Source organism: Pelobates fuscus, chromosome 4 (genome assembly GCF_036172605.1).
Source record: "Pelobates fuscus isolate aPelFus1 chromosome 4, aPelFus1.pri, whole genome shotgun sequence".
Classification (NCBI taxonomy): domain Eukaryota; kingdom Metazoa; phylum Chordata; class Amphibia; order Anura; family Pelobatidae; genus Pelobates; species Pelobates fuscus.
In genome coordinates, this window is record NC_086320.1 from 122,715,733 (window position 1) to 122,738,362 (window position 22,630).

General features: G+C 38.3%; 1 protein-coding gene across 1 annotated transcript in view; it reads left to right on the forward strand.

The window, feature by feature from the left end:
- NDUFV2 (NADH:ubiquinone oxidoreductase core subunit V2) overlaps positions 1–9,254 on the forward strand; it is a 28,704-nt gene extending 19,450 nt beyond the window's left edge. The window contains exons 7-8 of the mRNA XM_063451565.1: positions 4,138–4,214; positions 9,081–9,254. Coding sequence (XP_063307635.1) covers positions 4,138–4,214; positions 9,081–9,174 — 171 coding nt within the window. The 3' untranslated portion in view covers positions 9,175–9,254. The remainder of the gene's footprint in view (positions 1–4,137; positions 4,215–9,080) is intronic.
- Positions 9,255–22,630: the final 13,376 nt, after the last annotated feature.

Here is a 22,630-nt window from a genome sequence, read left to right on the forward strand (position 1 = left end):
GTGCCGTCCAGTGCCTGGGAGCGAGCAGAGCTAGTTCCCCTATCCGTTCCCCTGTTCCAGCTCGGAAGCGGTCCCTTTAAAGGGGGTAACCGGTCGGTTTACAGGGAGCTCCATTACAGATGGTACTTACTACTGGCAAGATCGATACATTTGGTGGCTCAGTCTCCACTGCGCTGGAGATGTGGGAACGCCATTGGTACAATGTTTTTAATATTTTGTGTTGCCGTGAGCCAGTGCACACCGTATGGTTACAGGTCACATGATTGATTGCACTTACAATAGGTTTGAACATTAAACCATAGGTTGAGTTGTGTCTTTTATTCATAAACACCACAGGATACGCCCAAAGATCAAAATCAGGTAATTTTTCACATCTTGGTGCTGAGCATTATATTTTTAGCTAGACTCTGCCAACTAAACCAGGTCGCAATCACAGGGGAATATGAGTGGGAAGGCTTCCCAGAAAGATACCCTTAAATCACTTAAAATCTCATGCAATCTGTTTGTTGGATTTTTTTTTTTTTTTTTTAATCCTTTTGTGCTTATCTTTGAGTTATTTATGACGTGAAAATTTTGATGCACTTGGAGTGATATTGTCTGTAATTAAGAGAGCAGGAGATAAAAAGTAAACACACTGTGCTGTTTATATTTGATTAAAACTGAAATCATGAAGTCACTGTCTTCCTATCTGCTCCCCCCCCCCTTTTTCCCCTAGCTTGGTTTGGGATACTATATAGATAAGAGGACAATGATTGTATGTGGCAAGTCAGCAGCTAAGCTCGCACTGATCTCCCATTGGCTGACCTACACTGTGTACATTCTAATTGGGAAAACCTTTTGTGATAATGGGGGAAGTGGCTAAGGGAACAGTTTTGCTGCAAAAAAGGCCACAAATCTAAAGCGATTTTGCCCAGAGTGTTCCTTTGATTTATGTGCTGGCGCTTATTCCAGTGCACTGTAGACTGCATTTTGTATACCAGCTTGATTATGGGTGTATTCCATCAGGTCCCATTGACTTATTTGTCTTTACTTTTGACAGTTGAAATAGAACCTCTTCCTCTGTAAACTCACGTGTAATAAATGACTCATTTATCCTTTTTCTTAACTGAGATCCCTTTCCTTCATTTTCATCTGTAAATACCGAACAAAAATATTAATTGAGGCAGTCAGCTAGACCTTTATCCTCTTCTACATACCTTCCTTCTTTTGTTTTTAATCTAACTAATCCTTGTTTTACTTTTCTTTTCTCATTTAGGTATCTAAAAAAAAAGTTTTGTCCCCTTTTTTTTACTGACTGTGCTATTTTCTCTTCTGTATGTGATTTGGAAACTCTTAACCTCTTTCTGCCTAATCTTATAGATCATTCTGTCTTCCTCACTCTGGTTTTTTTTATAATTACTAAATGCTAAATTTTTGTTTTTTACTATTTTGGCCACATCTGCGGAGTACCACAGTGGTTTCTTGAATTTTTTGCTTTTACTGACAAGCCTAATGCAATTTTCTGTTGCCTTCAGTAGTGCAACTTTTAAATAATCGCATTTATCTTGGACTCCATTTAAATTGCTCCAGTCTGATAATGACTCCTTTACACATTCTAATTTTAGAAAAATCTGTTTTTCTAAAGTCTAAAACTTTTGTTTTTGTGTGGTGTGACTCAGTCACTGCTCTTATATTAAACCACACTGACTGATGATCACTGGATCCTAAACTTTCACCTACAGTAATATCTGATACCAAATCTCCATTTGTAAACATTAAATCTAGTATGGCCTCTTTACGAGTTGGCTCCTCAACGACTTGTTTTAGAGACAATCCCAGTAGGGAGTTTAGAATATGTGTGCTCCTGGCACAAGTAGCTATTTTTGTTTTCCAATTCACATCAGGAAGATTAAAGTCACCCATGATGATAACTTCCCCCTTCATTGCCATTTTAGCTATTTCTTCAACTAGTAGATTATCTAACTCTTCAATTTGTCCTGGGGGCCTATAAATCACACCTACACGAGTTACTGTGTGATTACCAAATTCTAACGTAACCCAAACGGACCAAATGTGTTCTTTATTCAGCTAATGTAGTACAGAGCTTACTTACCATATCACTAGTTTGAGATTGTTGTATTACCGGTTATATAATCCACTTGCTAATCTCACAGCCATGCCTGAGGCTTTAAATAAAGGTTTTAGAAGTACAGATGGCGTCTGCTGTGCAGGGGGTGTAACACAAACAGAATAAACAACTGATTGCCTCTATTCTCTTATACTATGACCACATACAAGGTTGTTGTGAAACATTTTGTCCTCCTATCATTCATAAAACACTCCTATTTTGATTTATGTTGCATGAGAAAATGCTTTTATCCCACATACAAAATCGGTCATAGTTGTGTGGAATACATATTTTCTAGTCTGTGACAATCAGAATATCTATAGGGCAATATTTTCCTAGTAGTTAATAAGTACATAGAGAAGCTCCTGCTCAACCACTCAGAATCTCAATCTCTCTCTCTCTCTCTCTCTCTCTCTCTCTCTCTCTCTCTCTCTCTCTCTCTCTCTCTCTCTCTCTCTCTCTCTCTCTCTCTCTCTCTCTCTCTCTCTCTCTCTCTCTCTCTCTCTCTCTCTCTCTCTCTCTCTCTCTCTCTCTCTCTCTCTCTCTCTCTCCCCCTCTCTCTCCCCCTCTCTCTCCCCCTCTCTCTCCCTCTCTCTCTCTCTCTCTCTCTCTCTCTCTCTCCCCCCTCTCTCTCTCTCTCTCTCTCTCTCTCTCTCTCCCCCCCTCTCTCTCTCTCTCTCTCTCTCTCTCCCCCCCTCTCTCTCTCTCTCTCTCTCTCTCTCTCTCTCTCCCCCTCTCTCCCTCTCTCCCTCTCTCCCTCTAGATGTATCAAAATGAGCCTATTGCTTTACTGAAAGATAAAGCAGAGCCATACACTGCACCAATAGCTTGCCTTGTAGATATTGTGCAGTTTGTCAGGGAGACGCTTGTGACTACTCCCTCCCACCCCTTCGTATAGTCTTTTCCTCTTCCTCTTCTTACAAGTTTATTTATAATGCATTTTACTATGCAAAAGGAGGTAAGTGAGAGCCACCTGTAAGTACTTGGGGCAAACAAGAACTGACAGTGTGTTAATTCTATTTATTTAAGATCGAGTACTAAAAATGATTATTGGGCCCGGCCTTGTTATACAAATAAAGATTAAACTTACCTCTAAACCAGTTTTTAAATATTCTCCTTGCTGCAGCCACTCTGCCCAGTGAAATAAATAGCTGTGATGGCTTTTCTCCAGTCCAGTGCACTGGGGACATAGGGCACATGTGCTGCAATTGCTGTGCTCTCCCAATGCTTTTTATAGAAAAGGATTTGGCATAATTGTGCTCTTCAACAACTGAATATCTTCCATGAGGAAATTCCTTTAGTGGCTGGTAGCCTGACAGCGGTCAATGGAATGGTTTAGGCAAAATGACCACTGCAGTTTCTCATAAACCGCAATGTTTTTTTACATTGCTAAACAAAGGGCGCTGCATCTATGTACCAAAACCACTCCCTTAAGATGGATCCAACTTTACTAAATATTAGATCCCTAATGTAAGTGATCATTTACAAATATTACCAATAGTGGACTTGTTCCAATATTGTTAATATTATGTCTGACTGCATTATATCTGCTAATATTGTCTGACTGTATTGACGCCATCATATAGAATCTAGTGAATAAGAAGGTTTGGTTTCTGCATGTGTATATAACAATTATATAGACTCTGCTAGAAGGTGACATACAACCTCTGGTAGTACATCTGCTTTGGACTACAGAAGATGCCCAGACAGCACAATGCAGATTGTATTATAATTGTCTACAAGCCATATGTAACACCATCTGTGGTCTTTTATATATGAGAGAGCATGTAAAGGAACCAGGAACTAGCAGCAATGTTTATTAGAAATATTATTAGAAATATGCTGTGTATAGAAAAGAACTTCATCCACTCATGTGGACAATTGGTGTCTGAGATTTATGGTAAAAAACATTGCACAATGTATTAACGGTAAAGATTCTGTAAATTGCAGATGTAATGGAGTTACATAGTTTGGTGTGTTAATTTATTTTATTATTATTATTATTATTATTATTATTATTATTATTACAGGAGGACCTCGTGCCAAAAGATATTGAAAATATTATTGATGATTTCAAAGCTGGCAAAGTACCAAATCCTGGCCCAAGGTAATATTTTTATTTTCAGTACAATTTCTTCAATTTAAAGTACCGTATATACTCGAGTATAAGCCGACCCGAATATAAGCCGAGGCCCCTAATTTTACCCCCAAAAACTGGGAAAACTTATTGACTCGAGTATAAGACTATAGGGTGGGAAATGCAGCAGCAACTGGTAAATTTCTAAATAAAATTAGATCCTAAAAAAATTATATTAATTGAATATTTATTTACAGTGTGTGTGTGTGTGTGTGTGTGTGTGTGTGTTGCAGAGCCTTGGTGGGGGCTGGGCAATTGTATTAATTTTTTTTTAAAATTATTTTAATTTTTTATTATTATTTTTTATTTAATTATTATTTTTTATGATTATTTTATTATTATTGTTTGTTTTTTTCGTCCCCCCTCCCTGCTTGATACATGGCAGGGAGGGGGCTCTCACTCCCTGGTGGTCCAGTGGATGGGCACTGTGTAGGAGGTGGGCTGGCAGGAAGCACTTACCTCTCCTGCATCTCCTGCCAACTCCCTCCTCGTCCGTGCAGCTCCCTCTGCCAGCTCACAGTGTAAGTCTCGCGAGAGGCGCACTATGACCCTGCGGCTCTCGCAAGACTTACACTGGGAGCTGACAGAGGTGCTGAACGGACCGGCACGGAGGAGGAGGGAGCTGACAGGAGCTGCAGGAGAGGTAAGTAAACGCTCTGCAGCCCCCACAGCTTCCAGTCTGTATTATGGCAATGTAAATGGCCATAATACAGACACTGACTCGAGTATAAGTCGAGTTGGGGTTTTTCAGCACAAAAAATGTGCTGAAAAACTCTGCTTATACTCTAGTATATACGGTACCTTCTCACTACTTAAAGAGCTACTCCAAACATTATGATGTGGGAGTACCTTGGCCCCATTTTATAGTTATGGGGTAAGCCGATTTGTAATGGTTTGCCCTCATACGTGGGGTCTGAATCAATGCACTAATCTGTTGACGTGAATTCCATGTTGCGTGAGAACTGGGAAAAACATTGATTTGGCCAATGGTTTAATTTATTATGTTTTAAGGGTTTTTTATTTGTTTGTTTTTAAGTAATGCATATATTTAAACATTGAAGTTTATTAATATCCATAATAATAAAAAAAATAATTCTTGACTCGTGGGTACAACATCTTCACATATTCTGCTCTGAGATTGGTTTGCCAAATATAACTTTACCCACGGGGAGGTTAAATTTCTATTTGTCTCTAATTAGTTTCATTTAAATAAGTCCTGCGCAAACTAAACCTTTTAAAACCAAAATAAATATATGGGAAACCGCAAAGTGTGTTAAGTTGTAAGTGAGAGAATTGTCTAAAAAATCAATTTTATGTTTTTTTATATTTTTGTGCATTTGTACTTATTACTAACAATTGTTGGATCCTCATGGTTGGAAAACACATTCATCATGCTCCGTCTAGCAGGTCTCAATAAACAGTTTTACTATACTTCCCACATCTTTCCCCAGCGACAGACTGTGATTTCAGATAGGACAACTTGGCACACTGTGATAATGGAGAGGCATAAAGTGACCACAAATTAATCCCCAATTTCAATTTCCACCACCCCAGGTTATAACTAAATCAATGTCACTACCAAGACTTTCTATATGGAGAAAGGGTCTTGGGTTACCCCTTAAACTTGAATTCAAAAAACAGGTAACAAAATATAATATGACAGATTTAAAAATAGTGCTTAACCCCTTCAGGACAGAGTCAATAGTACACGTTCTGATCAAAACAAAATGTAAACAACTGGAACTGCGCTATATGTCTGTTCAACCATAATTCACCTCTTTCATATTAAGTGCACCCACACTTATTATATATAATTTTATTCAGGAGAAACAGGGCTTTAATTTCCCACGAACTATACATATATGAAACATAACGTATTATGAATAAAATACAAAAAAACTGTGAGAAATTAAGATATAAAAATATAAAAATTGTAGTTCTGCCTGACATTTTAGCTGTAAATAAGCTGTCTTAATTGGTATATCCAAAAGAGTCCCTTGTAGATAATGTAAAATAAAATTCCAGAGAAGCTCAGTTGAATTACGGATTGATCTCTCATTGTGTAATTCAGGGCTTGACAAATGCCAGGCGCTAGGTTGGCATATGTCAGCCCTGAGTGGAAAAGGAGAATGCAGGTGGCTGGCCGGCCATGCGGCAGAGCAGAGGTGGGCCAGCGGCTGCTGCGTGGAATGGACCTGTCCTCTCTCTGCTTGTTTGAGCGCCATGCCGGGAGCTGGAATACTAAACAGTTTGTGACAGGGAGCAGAGTAGGGAGATGACAGCAGCCCCACTGGACCCCAGGATAAACCTATCCATTCCAGCTCTCCAAAGGTAAGGAGGCTGAGTGGGTTTCAATCAAAATTATTTTAAAAAAATTCAACACTCTTGTGTGTCTGTTAGGTGACCGGTCCCCCTCTGATTACATGGGAAAGGTTATTTTACATACCTTTTTTCTGCCTCCATCTTGATGATCTCAGCCAGGCATGCTTTCCCATAGGAAAGCATTGGGAGGCTATTGTGCATGAACTAATCTGCATCTCCTCAAAGAGATGCATTGAATCAATGCACCACTATTGGGAACATTCAGCTCCTCTAGGCTGAGAGTGGTTTGAGTGACTGCCACTAGAGGTGTTACTACACACCTCTAAAAGGCAAGGTTTACATTAGAAAGCCAGCAGGGACATGCTATATACACCAGAAAAATGACATTATGCTGTAGTGGTACTGTTGACTATAGTGTCCCTTTAACCTCAGCATGGCATGTTCAGCTTAATTTTGATGGGAAATATTATAATGTTCAAATTATGCAAGATACATATTTAATGCAGCATTTAGCTCCCAAATAACACATTTTAAATGAAATATTGGGGTATGTCCCTATTTTACCCCTATGAGGCTATAAGGTAATTTATCTCTCTTCCTGCATGTTCCTATTAGCACAGTAGAGGGCTGTTAAGAACATGCAGGAAGAGCGATAAAGAGCCTTAACAGCCCAATATCAAGGCTATTACATTTTATGACTCGCCTGCAGGCTTCACAAGACAGGATACTGAATAGAGATTGTCACCTGCTAAAATACACAAACCATACAGTTTTACAACCCTGACACTTTAGACAGCAGTGACATCCTGTTTTACCCTTGCAAGCTTGGAAGGAACTTAATCACCGCTTTAAAACTTGCAAGCTTGGAGGAAATTTAATCATATAATGCACATGACAAAAGAAAACCAGATAAGACTGATAAAGGTTTGTACTCCATCTCAATTGTCACCTTTTTCTCCCACCTTGTGTATCCCTACTTCCCTTTATCTCTCCCCTATAGCGTAGAAATTATTACAAGCAATGCGTTGAAAAGAAAGTATAATGTGATGTTATGCATAGATCTAGAAAATAAAATGACACTTAAAAAGAATATAGTATGTCTCTGAATGAGTAATTATAATACAATTATACTTTCAAAAATAGTCCACCTACCCAGAATAGGATCACAGCTAATGGACATAGCAGGTGCGTTCTAATAAAGCAGAGCTCGACAAATCCCAGGCGCCATAGGAATTTTGCCTTGGTGCCTGGGATATACATTGTATATCTCCGAGGCGGGCCGACGGCAAGCTGGGGGTTCGTGGAGGCGGGCGGCTAGTTGCACGAATCGAAGGAGGGCGGCAAGGGAGCTGTGATGTCCCTGCTTTGCTCTGCTCCCCTGAGCACCGCTTAATGAGACCGGGGCCGGGATATGACGTCACATTCCGGCCTCACTAAGCGGCGCGCAGAGGAGCAGAGCAGGGACATCACAGCTCCCTCGCTGCCTCCAACAATACTCGCAGCTAGCCGCCTCCACGACCCCCCAGCTTAATCCACCAGCCGGTCGCCCACTGGACCCCCAAAGGTATTAAATGAAACAATAATGTGTGAGTGTATGGGTCTGTCTGTCTGTCTTGGTGTGTGTGTGTGTGTCTGTCTGCCTTGGTGTGTGTTTATATCTGTCTGTCATGGTGTGTCATTGGGGACATTTATTGAAATTCTGTATTGTGTTATACTTACATGGATGTACAAGATTTATATTGGTATTAAAGGGACACAGCAGGCACTGAAACTCCTTTATCTATGAATGAGAGTCTTCAGCAGTCCATCCCCTCTGAGATGCCTTGACTAATGAGGACGCATTAGCCTGAGCAGCCGTGGGTAGCTGTGATTGGATAAGAGTGTCTGCTGACCACTTTCTGTCTATCACTGCGCCCACTGTTGTGAATTAGTATGACTAGAAGTGTGTAATATCTGCCTTAGCAGTACCTCCCAGGCTGTGTGTGCCCAAAGACTCTTATTAAGTGTTAAACTACTTAAAAAAGGATATTACATGAATGGTGAAACAGAGCCGAGGTACTCTATAATTATAACACACTGTAACCAAAACAAGTAGAATGGTTCATATTCCTACAGTGTACCTTTATAAGTATACATGGGTAATAAAAAGCTAGGTCTCAGAACAGCATTAAAGTGCAGAAATGGCAAAATAATAATTTGCGGTCCAAACAGTGAAATGTCAACGATCTTTTTAATATGGAACATCTTACTAATCATTGATCCCCCGAAAACCTTACAAAGTTTTTTGGAACCTTGGATTTCTCACTTATCAGACACCCATTAATCTGAGTTGGTTGACATACTAGTTCTGAATCTTTCTACGTACCATTTTGTATCACAAAATATTTCATGGGAGATTTTTGTAAAAAAAAAATAACTTAATCTATTAATATAAACAAATATCCTCTAGATAGACATTGTATTTAGAATTATTTATAAATCTATATTATGGCTATGCATTTTTTTCTATTTCAGGAATGGACGTTTTTCGTGTGAACCTGCAGGAGGACTAACCTGTCTAACTGATCCACCAAGGGGACCTGGTTTTGGAGTTCGTGCAGACCTCTAAGTTTAATTATTAATATACTGTGTCCCTGTGCAAATATAAATACACTCTGTACTTAAATATAGATCTGAAACAAAGTTTTATATTTGGTGTCTAGAACTAATTATTGTGAAACCTAAGAATGTGCTGTTTTATACAGAATCCAGGCCACCGTGCTATCCTTATTGCTAAAATGCGTGGACTTTGTCTACCATCTAGGAACACTATAGCGTTTAATGCAAATATGCATTTGGTGTTGGCACTGCTCTGCCTCTAGTAAAGTCCTGCAAGCATCGGTTCCTTGGCTTCTTGTCGAATACATTGCTTTTTTAAGGGCTGAGAGGCGCATGCATGGTGATCAATGTGCCCCCTAGGAGAGAAGCATTTGATGACGTTTGACATTAAACAGGAAGAGAGCCACCAAAAGTGCGATTAGCTCTCAAACAAAACATTGCTGTATCTAGTAAACACCAACATTTTAGATTGCAGGACTACAACGACAAGGGCACTGCATCCAGACCACTTAATTGAGATGAAGTAATTTGGGTACTTTTTTAGTGACCCTTTAAATAATAATAAAGTTGTACACATCCATAAATATGGTTTTGACAACTTCCATGTTTGATAAAGAGTAAGATATAATAAGTAACTTGCTGAAATGGACACACTGCATCATAAAAAGTGCATAAGTCAGTCCCCTGGCTGTGACTCACACAGCCTCCCTACACTTCCTGAAAGAGTATATATTTAGTTTTAGCTTCCATTATTGCACAGTGTGTTTAATTTAGAATTTCCTGTTTGGTTTTCTGCCTGCTAGAGCCTACAGTACATTTCAGTGTGATTTCAAGTTCAATTAACTAAGCAGAAGCTAATAACTTCCATAGTAAACACACTGCTAAAGAAATGAAAACTTTTTTGTTTTCCCATGGAGGCTGTGTAATATACAGCATGGGGAGGTGTGGCTATTTCAGTTTAAAAAAAATACTCCTTTCCTGATGGTAGCCTCCATTGGCCTTATACAATAGTCATAAAAAAAAGCTAATTGGGTGATATTTAGGCAAGTTGATTATTACTCACACCCAAAATGTCCAGGCTTCATATGTCATGATGGTGATACTGGGGGATAAGGTTTAGGGCTGTCCAACATCTGCATAGATGGACTACAGATCATTTGAAACAAATGGATATGTTTCCATCAAGACTGGGACAGGAAACAAAATCTAGTATTTTCCCCAGGCTCCATGGTGATGTTAAGCTTTGGAGCATACATAACATAATAGTGTGTGAGAGAACATATGCTATTTTCCAAGTTGTTCATTCGTAAGGTAAGTAAGGCACAAAATACAAGGCACTTGTGTAACCATTTTTCTTGACTTGCTGCCTTCTTTTACATTTATATAAAAACTTTGTCATCATAATATAGTTCAGACAAGGCTAATGAAGAGGAGAAATATAAACATTGTTATACTCCAGAATAGGCAACCTTCGGCACTCTAGCCCTTGCAAACTAATTCTCCCCTAATGCTTTGCTAGCATTATGGCTGTGAGATATTTATGGGACATTTAGTCCAAAATATTTGGAGTGCTAAACGATGTCTGTACATGCGCGCTCTCTCTATATACTGGCTGATAGAACAAAGCATATAATAATGACTGACGGTTACTTCTATATATCATTTTATTTTTTTCCACACTTCACAAATGCATACTTGTTAAATATGTAGGTAAACATACTAAAACCACCGAGAAGTGAAACTTCCATTTTTAACCTTTGGTCAACCTTGTTCCTTAAGTCAGTGGGGACTTTAACTCCAGTAATGGTTAAGGCAATTTTTTAAACTACCCTTGAGTAGCAGCTAAATCTCCAGTATCCAGCTGTGAACACTGCTGAGGACTGAATTGGGAACCATAACCTATTCTTATTTGTCTTCTACCCATATTTGTTAAATAAATATTGCAACCTGTAAATAAATGTTGTAAATATTTCTGAAGTATAACATACTTAAAGGGACACTATAGTCACCAGAACAACTACAGCTTATTAAGTGTTGTTTCATAGCAAGACCACTTAATGTTCTCACATATATTATTATAGCCAACTTTAACACCCTAACTCCAACCACAGTTTTTACACTATATAGACAGTAATATACCGAAACGTGCGGATTGTTCCCGATCGGATTGCTATTAGTTTGTGGAACGTTTCGCCAAATGGTTCACAAAATATCGTCGTTTTTGTGGCAAAATTGGTCCCATAGGAATGAATGGCAAAATGTTCAAAACTAGAGTGGGAGCTGGCAAAAGCTGAAAAATTAGGACATGATTTCTAAACTGCCACCACTCCCTCATTTTCAAGCCCACCTACACAAATCTTATATCAAAACGTTCGGCTATCCCTGCTGCCACTAAAAATGGCTAAGCCATCGTCCTGATAGGTTTCACAATATGACCATTTGTTTGCAACTCACGCCGTCCATTGACATTCACTCTACAAAGCTCAAATTTGAAGGGCAATTTCTAAACTGCGACTGTGCCTTCGTTTTTTTATATTTCAGAGACATACTATGCATCAAAATGTAGGTCTGGGTCTTGTGATTCTCACAATATAAAGCTCTTCACTGTAGGATTTATAGATTTTAAATATACGACCGTTTGAAGATGGCAACCGCCAGTGAAGTGAGCAAATTGAAGCAGTTTGTTTTTAACCGTTCTTCTCTGCCCTATTTGAAATCTGTTAGTTCCTGTTGGCAGTTGGTGGAATGTTCGAGGGATTTGAAATGGCGGCTGCAGAAACCCTGTGTAACAAGGCTGCAATATGAAGATGCTGTTATATATGTATTAATAAAGTGAGTACTTCATTATACAGGAATTATTGGCTGATTTGTACAAAACCTCATAGTGGCAGCAGGGATAGCTGAACGTTTTGATATAAATTGGTACATTTATATCCCTACCTGGCAAGACCACTTATTATTATCTCACATATATAATATTATTATTCTTATTCTTATTGAGCAGTTTGTTTTTAACCGCTCTTCTCTGCCCTATTTGAAATCTATTGGTTCCTGTTGGCAGTTGGTGGAATGTTCGAGGGATTTGAAAGATTTGAAAGTTCTTCTCTGCCCTTGCTGTAGAGTGAGTGAACCACACTCCAACCTTTCCACAGTTACTCCAGCCACTCCAACCACACAACAGTTACTCAAGCCACTCCACCCAGTTACTCCGCCCACTCCAGTTGTAGACTACTGGTGGAGGCAAGAACACTTCACACAATTTCCCCAGAAATTGTAGCTTTTCTAGTTGAATTTTTTCTGGTGAAAAGAAAAAAAAAATTGTTCTGGTGAGTAGAATCATTACCTTCAGGCTTTTTGCTGTAAACACTGTCTTTTCAGAGAAAAAGCAGTCTTTACATTACAGCCTGGTGATAACTTCACTGGCCACTCCTCAGATGGCTGTTAGAGATCCTTCCTGGGTCATGGCCGCCTAAAATGCATCCAAACATTCAGTATCTCCTCCCTCTGCATGCAGACACTGAACTTTCCTCATAGAGATTCATTGATTCAATTCATCTCTATGAGGAGATGCTGATTGGCCAGGGCTGTGTTTGAATCATGCTGGCTCTGCCCCTGATCTGACTCATTGTCAGTCTCAGCCAATCCTATGGGGAAGCATTGTGATTGGATCAGGCTACCACTTCTAATGATGTCAGCAGACTGCTTGTTTTTCTGAGTCTAACAGCATGCAGAGTCACAGCTTCAGGCTTGAATATTTACTATATTTATGGAGGCCTGAGGGGCCCTGGGGGGCTAGATGGTGGTGTTAACACTATAGGGTCAGGAATACATGTTTGTGTTCCTGACGCTATAGTGATCCTTTAATATCTGGGGGGTTTTATCCTACAGACCTGCTTTAATATTTAGGTTTACCATGTGTTTGTCAAATATCACTAGTTTGTATTTTATCATCTTCAAATTGTTGATGGGTGTCTAATCGGTGGTATTTTTTTACTTCACTCAATACATTTAATATACATATTGTCACAATGGTACATAATGTATTCAATGTGAAATTGAAGATTTTTCTTACCACACTGCTGCGTTTGAGCACCATAATGTACTCATCTTCGTTGATGTTACTCTTAATGTGACACCCACCTCCTTCCTTATTTAATTTGCCCTGCTTGGTAAAACTTTCCCAAGCAGGTCAAGCCTCCTCTGTGACATCAGAGCATTGGCTTTGTTGCCAGCATCTAACTGGTGTCCATTATGAAGTTTCCATGTAACTGCAGCACATGTAATGTTGTTGCAATGCCTGGGAGAGCAGAAGCACCTTATATGGGAGGTCTTTTCAGCTCTCCATTGTCAGTCATCAGAGTCTATGCAGAAGATTTGACTGAAATTAGGGAGAAAGACCTAATTTTAAAAAGCTTTTTCCTCACAATGTATACATTTGAACGCACAATTTATATATGAAATAGTATGCTCTTTAAATAAGTTGTGTGACTTGGGGGGAGGGTTTACAGTTATCCTATAAATATGCAGTGTGGAGTAATAGCATATTGCCTAGTCATACCACACCAAATCTAAATCTATTGGATTTAATTATATATATATTTTTTTTTTTCTTCCTTCCAATGATGGCACCTTGCGCATGGTTGCATACTTTTCTTTTCTCTCTGTTTAATAAAGAAGATGAAGTGCATTTTTTTCTATTACTCCTTTTCTTTTGCTACCATGGTAACAGGCAGTTATCCTGACGATGCTTACGATCACAGATTAATTCACTCATTGGTTACCAAGGTGACCGGTTAAAGGGGAATACACAGAGCATTGCAATAATAAATAATAACCATGTTATATTAAGCAGACAGACTACCTTGACCACGGTGAGGTATTTCCATGCCTACATAGAACTAGCTTTACATTAAATACAAAACAACATTTTAGATAAGACCATTTTCTGTGTTCTGACATACAATTTCTAATTTTCTGACTCACCTTGTTATAACAAGTATGACATTGAACCAGTACTGATTCCTGGAACATTTTAGAGACCAGTATTTGCACCATATATATTTTTTTTACAGCAGTGGTTCTTCAGTATAATCAATGCAGCGTGCTTGTTCTGCTAGTCTAGATTACAAGAAATCTTACAAGTACAGCCTGCTGCTTCATTTGCCTAATGTATTAGGCTATTCTGATGTATCTAAATATGTTAGACTGTGTAGTAGAGCTTTGAAATATGTGCTAATGACTTCGATCCTATTTGTACCAGCATGTTTCGTGACTGTTCAGTCATAAGTAATCCCCATCACATAACCTAAAATATTGTAGCATACAAACAGCAGGCTGTTCATTTGATATGATCCAGTCAAAATATTGAGTACACTGTACTAACTATAGAAATCATAATCTGTCTCTTATTCTGAATGTGAGATGTGGTATATGACTATTTCCTACAATACTGTTACTGACCTGACATATCTTCTTCAGAGAAGACACATTGGTTTAGCAGCCTCTAAAGATATACACCCTACCAAAGCTTTTGTTGACAATCATGCAGACAAATCTCCACTCAGAACTTGCGGTCTTCATCAGACTTGTGACTGATTGGACTTGGAAAAATGCCAATCTAAGATTTCAGGAAGGGCTAATCCCTGGTAAACCAGAAGTTTATTTTTTTAAGCCAGAGCTGCCATGCAGGTCTGTGGAGTATATTGTTGGGTTGACCTATGGTAAATATTAATGTTGTATTAAAAGAAAAAAGGGAGACATCCATTTGGGGAGCTCCAAATTACTCACACTAGACTTTGAATTACAAAAGTCAAGACGCAGAAATGGCACAGGAGGATACTGGAATTAAGTATGAAACTATTATAATTCATGTGATTTAAAGGGACACTCCAGGCACCCAGACCACTTCAGCTAAGTGAAATGGTATGGGTGCTGTGCCCATATTGCACTTAGTGCTGCAATGTAAAACGTAGTTTCAGAGAACTGCCATGTTTACATTGCAACTCTAAGTCTGCCCTCTATGGCTGTCTAACAGACAGCCACTAGAAGGCTTCCGGAATCCCAACCAACCTTTGGTCAGATTTTCCCCATAGGAAAGTACTGAATAATGCTTTCCTGTGGGGAGGTCTAATGTGCGTACGCAGCCATTGCCGCGCATTAGGTCTCCCCCGCCAGCTAATGTTGGCGGGGGAGTAGCGTGGGCGGAGCCGATCCAGCGCTAAGGGACATCAGCGCTGGAATCTGGTAAGTAGCTGAAGGGGTTTTAAAAATACTTATTAATTTACACACGTGTATATATATAATATATATAATAACTATATATATTGTATATATATATTATAAAATACAAATAATAAATAATTTAAATTAAATTAAAAATAATAAAAATTAAAAAAAATTATATCTATACGAAATTTTATTCTAACTGTATTTTGATATTAATATATATATTTATATCAAAATACACTTAGAATGAAATTGTATATATATCTATGTATATATAAATAAATAAAAATAATGCAAACTATTCATATGTCCATATACAAAATTACATAAATAATTATATAAATATACACGTAGACTTCAAATATATAAATATGCATATATATTTAAATTCTACGTGCGTATTTATGTAATATTTTTACATAATTAAGTTATTTTATTGATTGCAATTTAAGGGACCTGCCTGCCAACCCAGGCCGAAAGTCCAGAGAATTTAATTTGCTATCACTGTATTTTACCCTGTAACGTTCTACGACACCCTAAAACCTGTACATGGGGGGTACTGTTTTACTCGGGAGACTTCGCTGAACACAAATATTAGTGATTCAAAACAGTAAAACATATCACAGCGATGATATTGTCAGTGAAAGTGACTTTTTTTGCATTTTTCACACACAAACAGCACTTTTACTGATGATATAATTGTTGTGATACACTTTCCAGTTTTGAAACACTAATATTTGTGTTCAGCAAAGTCTCCTGAGTAGAACAGGACCCCCCATGTACAGGGTTTATGGCGTTTTTGAAAGTTACAGGGTCAAATATATGGGTCAAATATTTTTACATTGAAAACGGCCAGGTTGGTTACGTTGCCTTTGAGAGCGTATGGTAGCCCAGGAATGAGAATTACCCCCATGATGGCATACCATTTGCAAAAGAAGACACCCCATTTGCAATACCTTGGGTTATGTCCAGTCTTTTTTAGTAACCACTTAGTCACAAACACTGGCCAAAATTAGCGTTCAATTTAGTTTTTTACTTTTTTCACACACAAACAAATATGAACGCTAACTTTGGCCAGTGTTTGCGACTAAGTGGCTACTAAAAAAAGTCTGGAAATACCCCATATTGAATACCCTGGGTTGTCTACTTTTAAAAAAATATGTACATGTGGGGTGTTATTTAGCAATTTATGACAGATAATAGTGTTACAATGTCACTATTGATACATTTTAAAAATGTATGTTTTGAAACCGCAATATCCTACTTGTACTTATAGCCCTATAACATGCAAAAAAATAGCAAAAAGCATGTAAACACTGGGTATTTTTAAACTCAGGACAACATTTTGAATCTATTTAGCAGTTTTTTTTCATTCGCTTTTGTAGATGAGTAAAAGATTTTTCACATAAAATTCAAAAAAAGTGTATTTTTTTCAATTTTTCATATTTTTTCATTTTTTTAAAATTAAATTACATGAGATTATATAAATAATGGTATGTAAAGAAAGCCCCTTTTGTCCTGAAAAAAACAATATATAATTTGTATGGGAACAGTAAATGAGAGCGGAAAATTACAGCTAAACACAAACACCACAAAAGTGTCAAAAAGATGCCTGGTCGCAAATGTACAACATCGCAAAAAAAGTCCGGTCCTTAAGGGGTTAAGGAACACATGCACATGTGCTAACTAAGATGCAGCCACCATGGTGATCATCTTAAAACTAGAATGAAAAGATTGGACTTTTATTGGAGGTACTATCATAAATATATTTATATATTTTTTTTTTATTACACACACACACACACACACCCTACTCCCCCCCCTCTTATTAGCAGTGCCTCTACTCTACGGTCTCCTAAATACATCTGTTTACAGCCCTCCACCACACATCGTTATCCTGGCATTTTGGAGTTGATATGATTTATTATTGGCATCAATTTTCTATATCGCAGGGGTCGACAGGGACCCCTGGAGTGACGGGCCCAGTTGCAGCTGCGATCTCCGTAGTTCTGCCACTGCATCTAGGAAAAATGCCTTTAAAACAAACCTACATTTCAACATGAGTAATTTGCTAAAAAGACTACCCATGGTCCAACAAACTTAGCAAGTTTTTTTCTACATTGCAAAACAAACAATCCAGGCACCTTTAAATTCTATAGAGTTTTAAAAATTTTCTCCTCAAACATTATACTATTTGCAACACTATTAAGAGATGACAAACATGGTACTTCTCTACACAGTCACCCTACCCCCAATGTGTCTGACATCCTATAATGCTTAGTCTGCAATGGTAGAAAATGCTATTTTTTTTGTTGTTTTTAGATTTTGTATACATAATAAACTGTTCCTACTTATTTCCTAGTTTTTATTTTCCCCATTAATCTCCTTTTAGTTTCAGGTTAAAACTTTTAAAAACATAATTTAAATATCCACTGCCTGCTTACACTCAATATAAACTGAACATTTCAATACAAAGGAAAACATTAGAAAATGCAACTCTTCCCACATGTATGCATCTTTTTACACACTAAATAGCAATTGTAAACCCCCACTAAAAAAAAAAAAAAAAAAAAAAAAGCATGTTGGTACATTATTTTCTACCAAACTCCATGAATGGTGTGTGTGAAGTTATGCAAATTGGTAGTCAGTGTGCGACTCCGATTCCAGCCCCCATTCTTAAGGGTTCCCTTAGCAACAGTCGGCTGCTTATACAAAGCTTCAAGACTAAACTTGGGTTTAAATCTCACATGAACTGGGCAATCTATTCACACAAAGCTATTTCCATCTATTTATTCTCTGCAATGTGCAACTGACTTCTGGATTCATTGTGAGGATTCTGCTGTGAAGGGTATAGCCTGGACCAGCCTTTGCATATAGTGGAGTATAAAAAAAAAAATGAAAACAAAGCTTCACAAATACGGCTTTTTGTAATCTACAAATTATAAAACAGATTCTATTTTTTTTTCCTTAAAGGGACACTAAATTCACCAGAATCACTTTAGCTTAATGTAGTGGTTCTGGTGGCTATAGCCTGTCTTTGCAGGCTTTTCATTGTAAACGCTGCTTTTTCTGAGAGAATGCAGTGTTTACATTGCTGCCTAGTAACACCTCTAGTAGCAGTCACTCAGACAGCCACTAGAGGTGCTTCTTAGTGGCATTCAAAGTCTACATACTCTGCATGGAGAAGCTGAACGCTCCCCATAGAGATGCATCTATATGAGCAGATGTTGATTGGCACAGGTGTTTTGCCACACGTGTGCCATAGATTCCAAATACTTTCCTAAGGGAAATAATTGGATCTTTTTGAATCACTTTTTACTGCGATTGGAAGGGTGCTAGTCACTGAAACAGCCACTTCAGGACTGCATGTTTCTATTCCTGATATCATAGTGTTCCTTTAAATATAAAATTTTTTGACTGTAAAATCATTTTCAATTAAAATAATTTCAAGCAATAAACAAACCAAAAATTAAATGTCAGCTTTACAGTTGGTGTTGAGTAAGAGCGTCAGTGCACTGGGTTCTGTATGTTATAGGGAGATCTTACTGTCACTAGATAGGGTTGGGGTAGGGGTTGGTATAGGGTTAACATGAAGTACCAAAAATAAATGTATATCTTATCATTTTATAGTCAGGACAGATATGTGAAGCCATTATATGTCCTTTAAAAACAGTGGAACAAACACATAGCACAAATTCAAGGTTTTGTTTTGGTTCCGATGTAGTACAATTGTCTCCATCTTTAAGGGGTTGATGATTATAAGCTTTCCCTTACCACGGCTGTGCCACCTCTGAATATCTGGGCACAGCCATTCCCCCCCATGTCCATGATATTTGCTTGCCCTTCTCTGGGATTCTTTTTACTGATGGACTGTGGGTAAAGCTTATTGGTAACCAAAACAGAACCCTGCTTAAGCGCCACCAACTGTCAAATGTTGTCAACTTGACTGCTACATAAAAGGAAAACTATCCCCTAATATATTTTATGGAAACTAGAACCCTTAGGACACAAATAAAAATAAATTCAAATACAGGGAGCTATAGCTATGCAGATTAGATAAAGTTAATTTCTGGTGACATAGCTGCTTTTAATATAGATATACAAGTAAGAAAAATATGTTATATATACACAGTATCTCACAAAAGTAAGTACACCCCTCACATTTTTGTAAATATTTTATATCTTTTCATGTGACAACAACAAAAAAAAAGAAATGACACTCTGCTACAATGCAAAGTAGTAAGTGTACAGCCTGTATAACAGTGTAAATTTGCTGTCCCCTCAAAATAACTCAAGACACAGCCATTAATGTCTAAACTCTTGGCAACAAAATTGAGTACACCCATAAGTGGAAATGTCCAAATTGGGCCCAATTAGCCAATTTCCCTCCCCGGTGGCCTGAGTGACTCGTTAGTGTTACAAGGTCTCAGGTGTGAATGGGGAGCGCGTGTGTTAAATTTGGTGTTATCGATCTCACACTTTCTCATGCTGGTCACTGGAAGTTCAACATGGCACCTCATGGCGAAGAACTCTCTGAAGATCTGAAAAAAAGAATTGTTGCTCTACACAAAGATGGCCTAGGCTATAAGAAGATTGCCAAGACCCTGAAACTGAGCTGCAGCACAGTGGGCAACACCATACAGCGGTTTCACAGGACAGGTTCCACTCAGGCCTTGCCAAGGTCGACCAAAGAAGTTGACTGCACGTGCTCAGCGTCATATCCAGAGGTTGTCGTTGGAAATTAGATGTATGAGTTCTACCAGCATTGCTGCAGAGGTTGAAGGGGTCGGGAGTCAGCCTGTCAGTGCTCAGATCATACATCACACACTGCATTAAATTGGTCTGCATGGCTGTCATCCCAGAAGGAAGCCTCTAAAGACGATGCACAAGAAAGCCCAGTTTTCTGAAGACAAGCAGACTAAGGACATAGATTACTGGAACCATGTCCTGTGGTCTGATGAGACCAAGATAAACTTATTTGGTCCAGATAGTGTCAAGTGTGTGTGGCGGCAACCAGCTGAGGAATACAAAGACAAGTGTGTCTTGCCTATACTTAAGCATGGTGGTGGGAGTGTCATGGTCTGGGCCTGCATGCTACCGTTCATTGAGGGAACCATGAATGACAACATGTATTGTGACATACTGAAGCAGAGCATGATCCCCTCCATTCAGAGACTGGGCCGCAGGGCAGTATTCCAACATGATAGCAACCCCAAACACACCTCCAAGACAACCACTGCCTTGCTAGAAGCTGAAGGTAAAGGTGATGGACTGGCCAAGCATGTCTCCAGACCTAAACCATATTGAGCATCTGTGGGGCATCCTCAAACGGAAGGCGATGAGTGCAAGGTCTCTAACATCCACCAGCTCCGTGATGTCGTCAGGGAGGAGTGGAAGAGGACACCAGTAGCAACCTGTGAAGCTCTGGTGAACTCCATGCCCATGAGGGTTAAGGCAGTGCTGGAAAACCATGGTGGCCACACAAAATATTGACGCTTTGGGCCCAATTTGGACATTTCCACTTAGATGTGTGCTCACTTTTGTTGCCAACGGTTGAGACATTAATGGCTGTGTGTGAGTTATTTTGAGAGGACAGCAAATTTACACTGTTATACAGGCTGTACACTTACTACTTTACATTGTAACAGTGTCATTTCTTCAGTGTTGTCACATGAAAACTCACTTTTGTGAGATACTGTATATAAATAAAACAAAAACCGTGTACACAGTTTTCACTTGTTATATGCTGAATGCTTGGTTTACCAAGTTCTACTCCATTATTTAATTAAAACAATCAGATGCAGTTGGCTACAACCTAACATACATGGTAGGGTGTTAGATATCCAATTATCACTCGACTTTTCAACTGAACAAGTCATGTAACCCAAGGAAGCCATATGATAGAGGGATTTTCCTGGTGAGATCACTGGAAAAATGTTTGACTTGCCAGATGTAAAAAAACAAACCATGAAAGATCACGCTACAGAAAAAAAAAATCAGACAGGAACAAAATAAAATCGTGCCAGGGTTTTAAGTTCTAAATCTACAGGAACTGTCACTTCTCAGATTTTTTAACATTGTGTTTACTTATCCCTAGATTTAACAAATATATGCATTTGTGAGTTGTGAAAAATAAATGGAGAATTATATACCTCTTTATCCTGCACTTCCACCTTGATCTCTCTGTAAATTTTTGTTATAAGCTCTGTCCTTTGCACCTGGCAGTCAGTATAGAGAAAACATACAAAGGAGGAGGAGAAATGAAACATTGGGAGTTATGTATAAAAAGTGCCTGTTCTGATGAATGCTGCAAACATGGAAAGGGGGCAGGGGCCACTAACTCAATGTGCCTGTTAATTCCACTGGTTTCCATGGTGACTACCTCACATTTAGTACTCCCCTCCCCCAACAACATTTTTTTATACATAATCAAAATATTTATATTGGTCCCTTTCATTTGTAATGTTTGCCCTGGCTTTGCCTTGTTCTGAACTAGATTATAATGTAATTTGCTAAACCTTTAATATAAATTTAAATTGAAAACGGTGCATCACGTGAAGAATAAAAAAAGGAAACACAAGTTCCAAGTAATTTTTAATGTTTTATTCAATGGTATAAACTCCAGATAAGTGACAGTTGCCCTTTAAGTCAAACAAACCAACCATACATTGAACACACAATACATAAGTAGCAGATACTGCATTACTCCTGTTTACATACAGAGGCTACAAACATTTTATAAATTGACGGACTGATGATTATTATGTTGCTTTTGCCATTCAATGCAAAGTCATTTTACGAAGCTGATAATTTAAATAAAAAGCTTTGAAGAGCTTGAGTGGTCCTGAGAGTCAGTTTGAATATCTGTTCAATGGTTTATTTCCCCCAGACCCATCTATAACCACTTGAATTATATTAAATTACTAGAAAAAAAAACAATGTTATTATTTCAGAGTGACTCACTGCCATTAAGTAATCCCCCTTTTATGAAGCTTGTGTTGGTTGGATCAATCAGTGATAAAGCAGTGGCAGATTTATGCGCTGTCTTCATAAACAAAATAAAAACAGAAATTCTAAATTTTTATCTGGATGAACGCCATACCCTTCTTTAATCACATATATACTACATCAGATGTAAATGTTAGTCCAAAATAGCAGATTTGGAAGCTTACTCCAACTCACAGCTTTGATATTTCAGTTAAAAAAAAATTTTTTTATAAATACATATATATATATATATA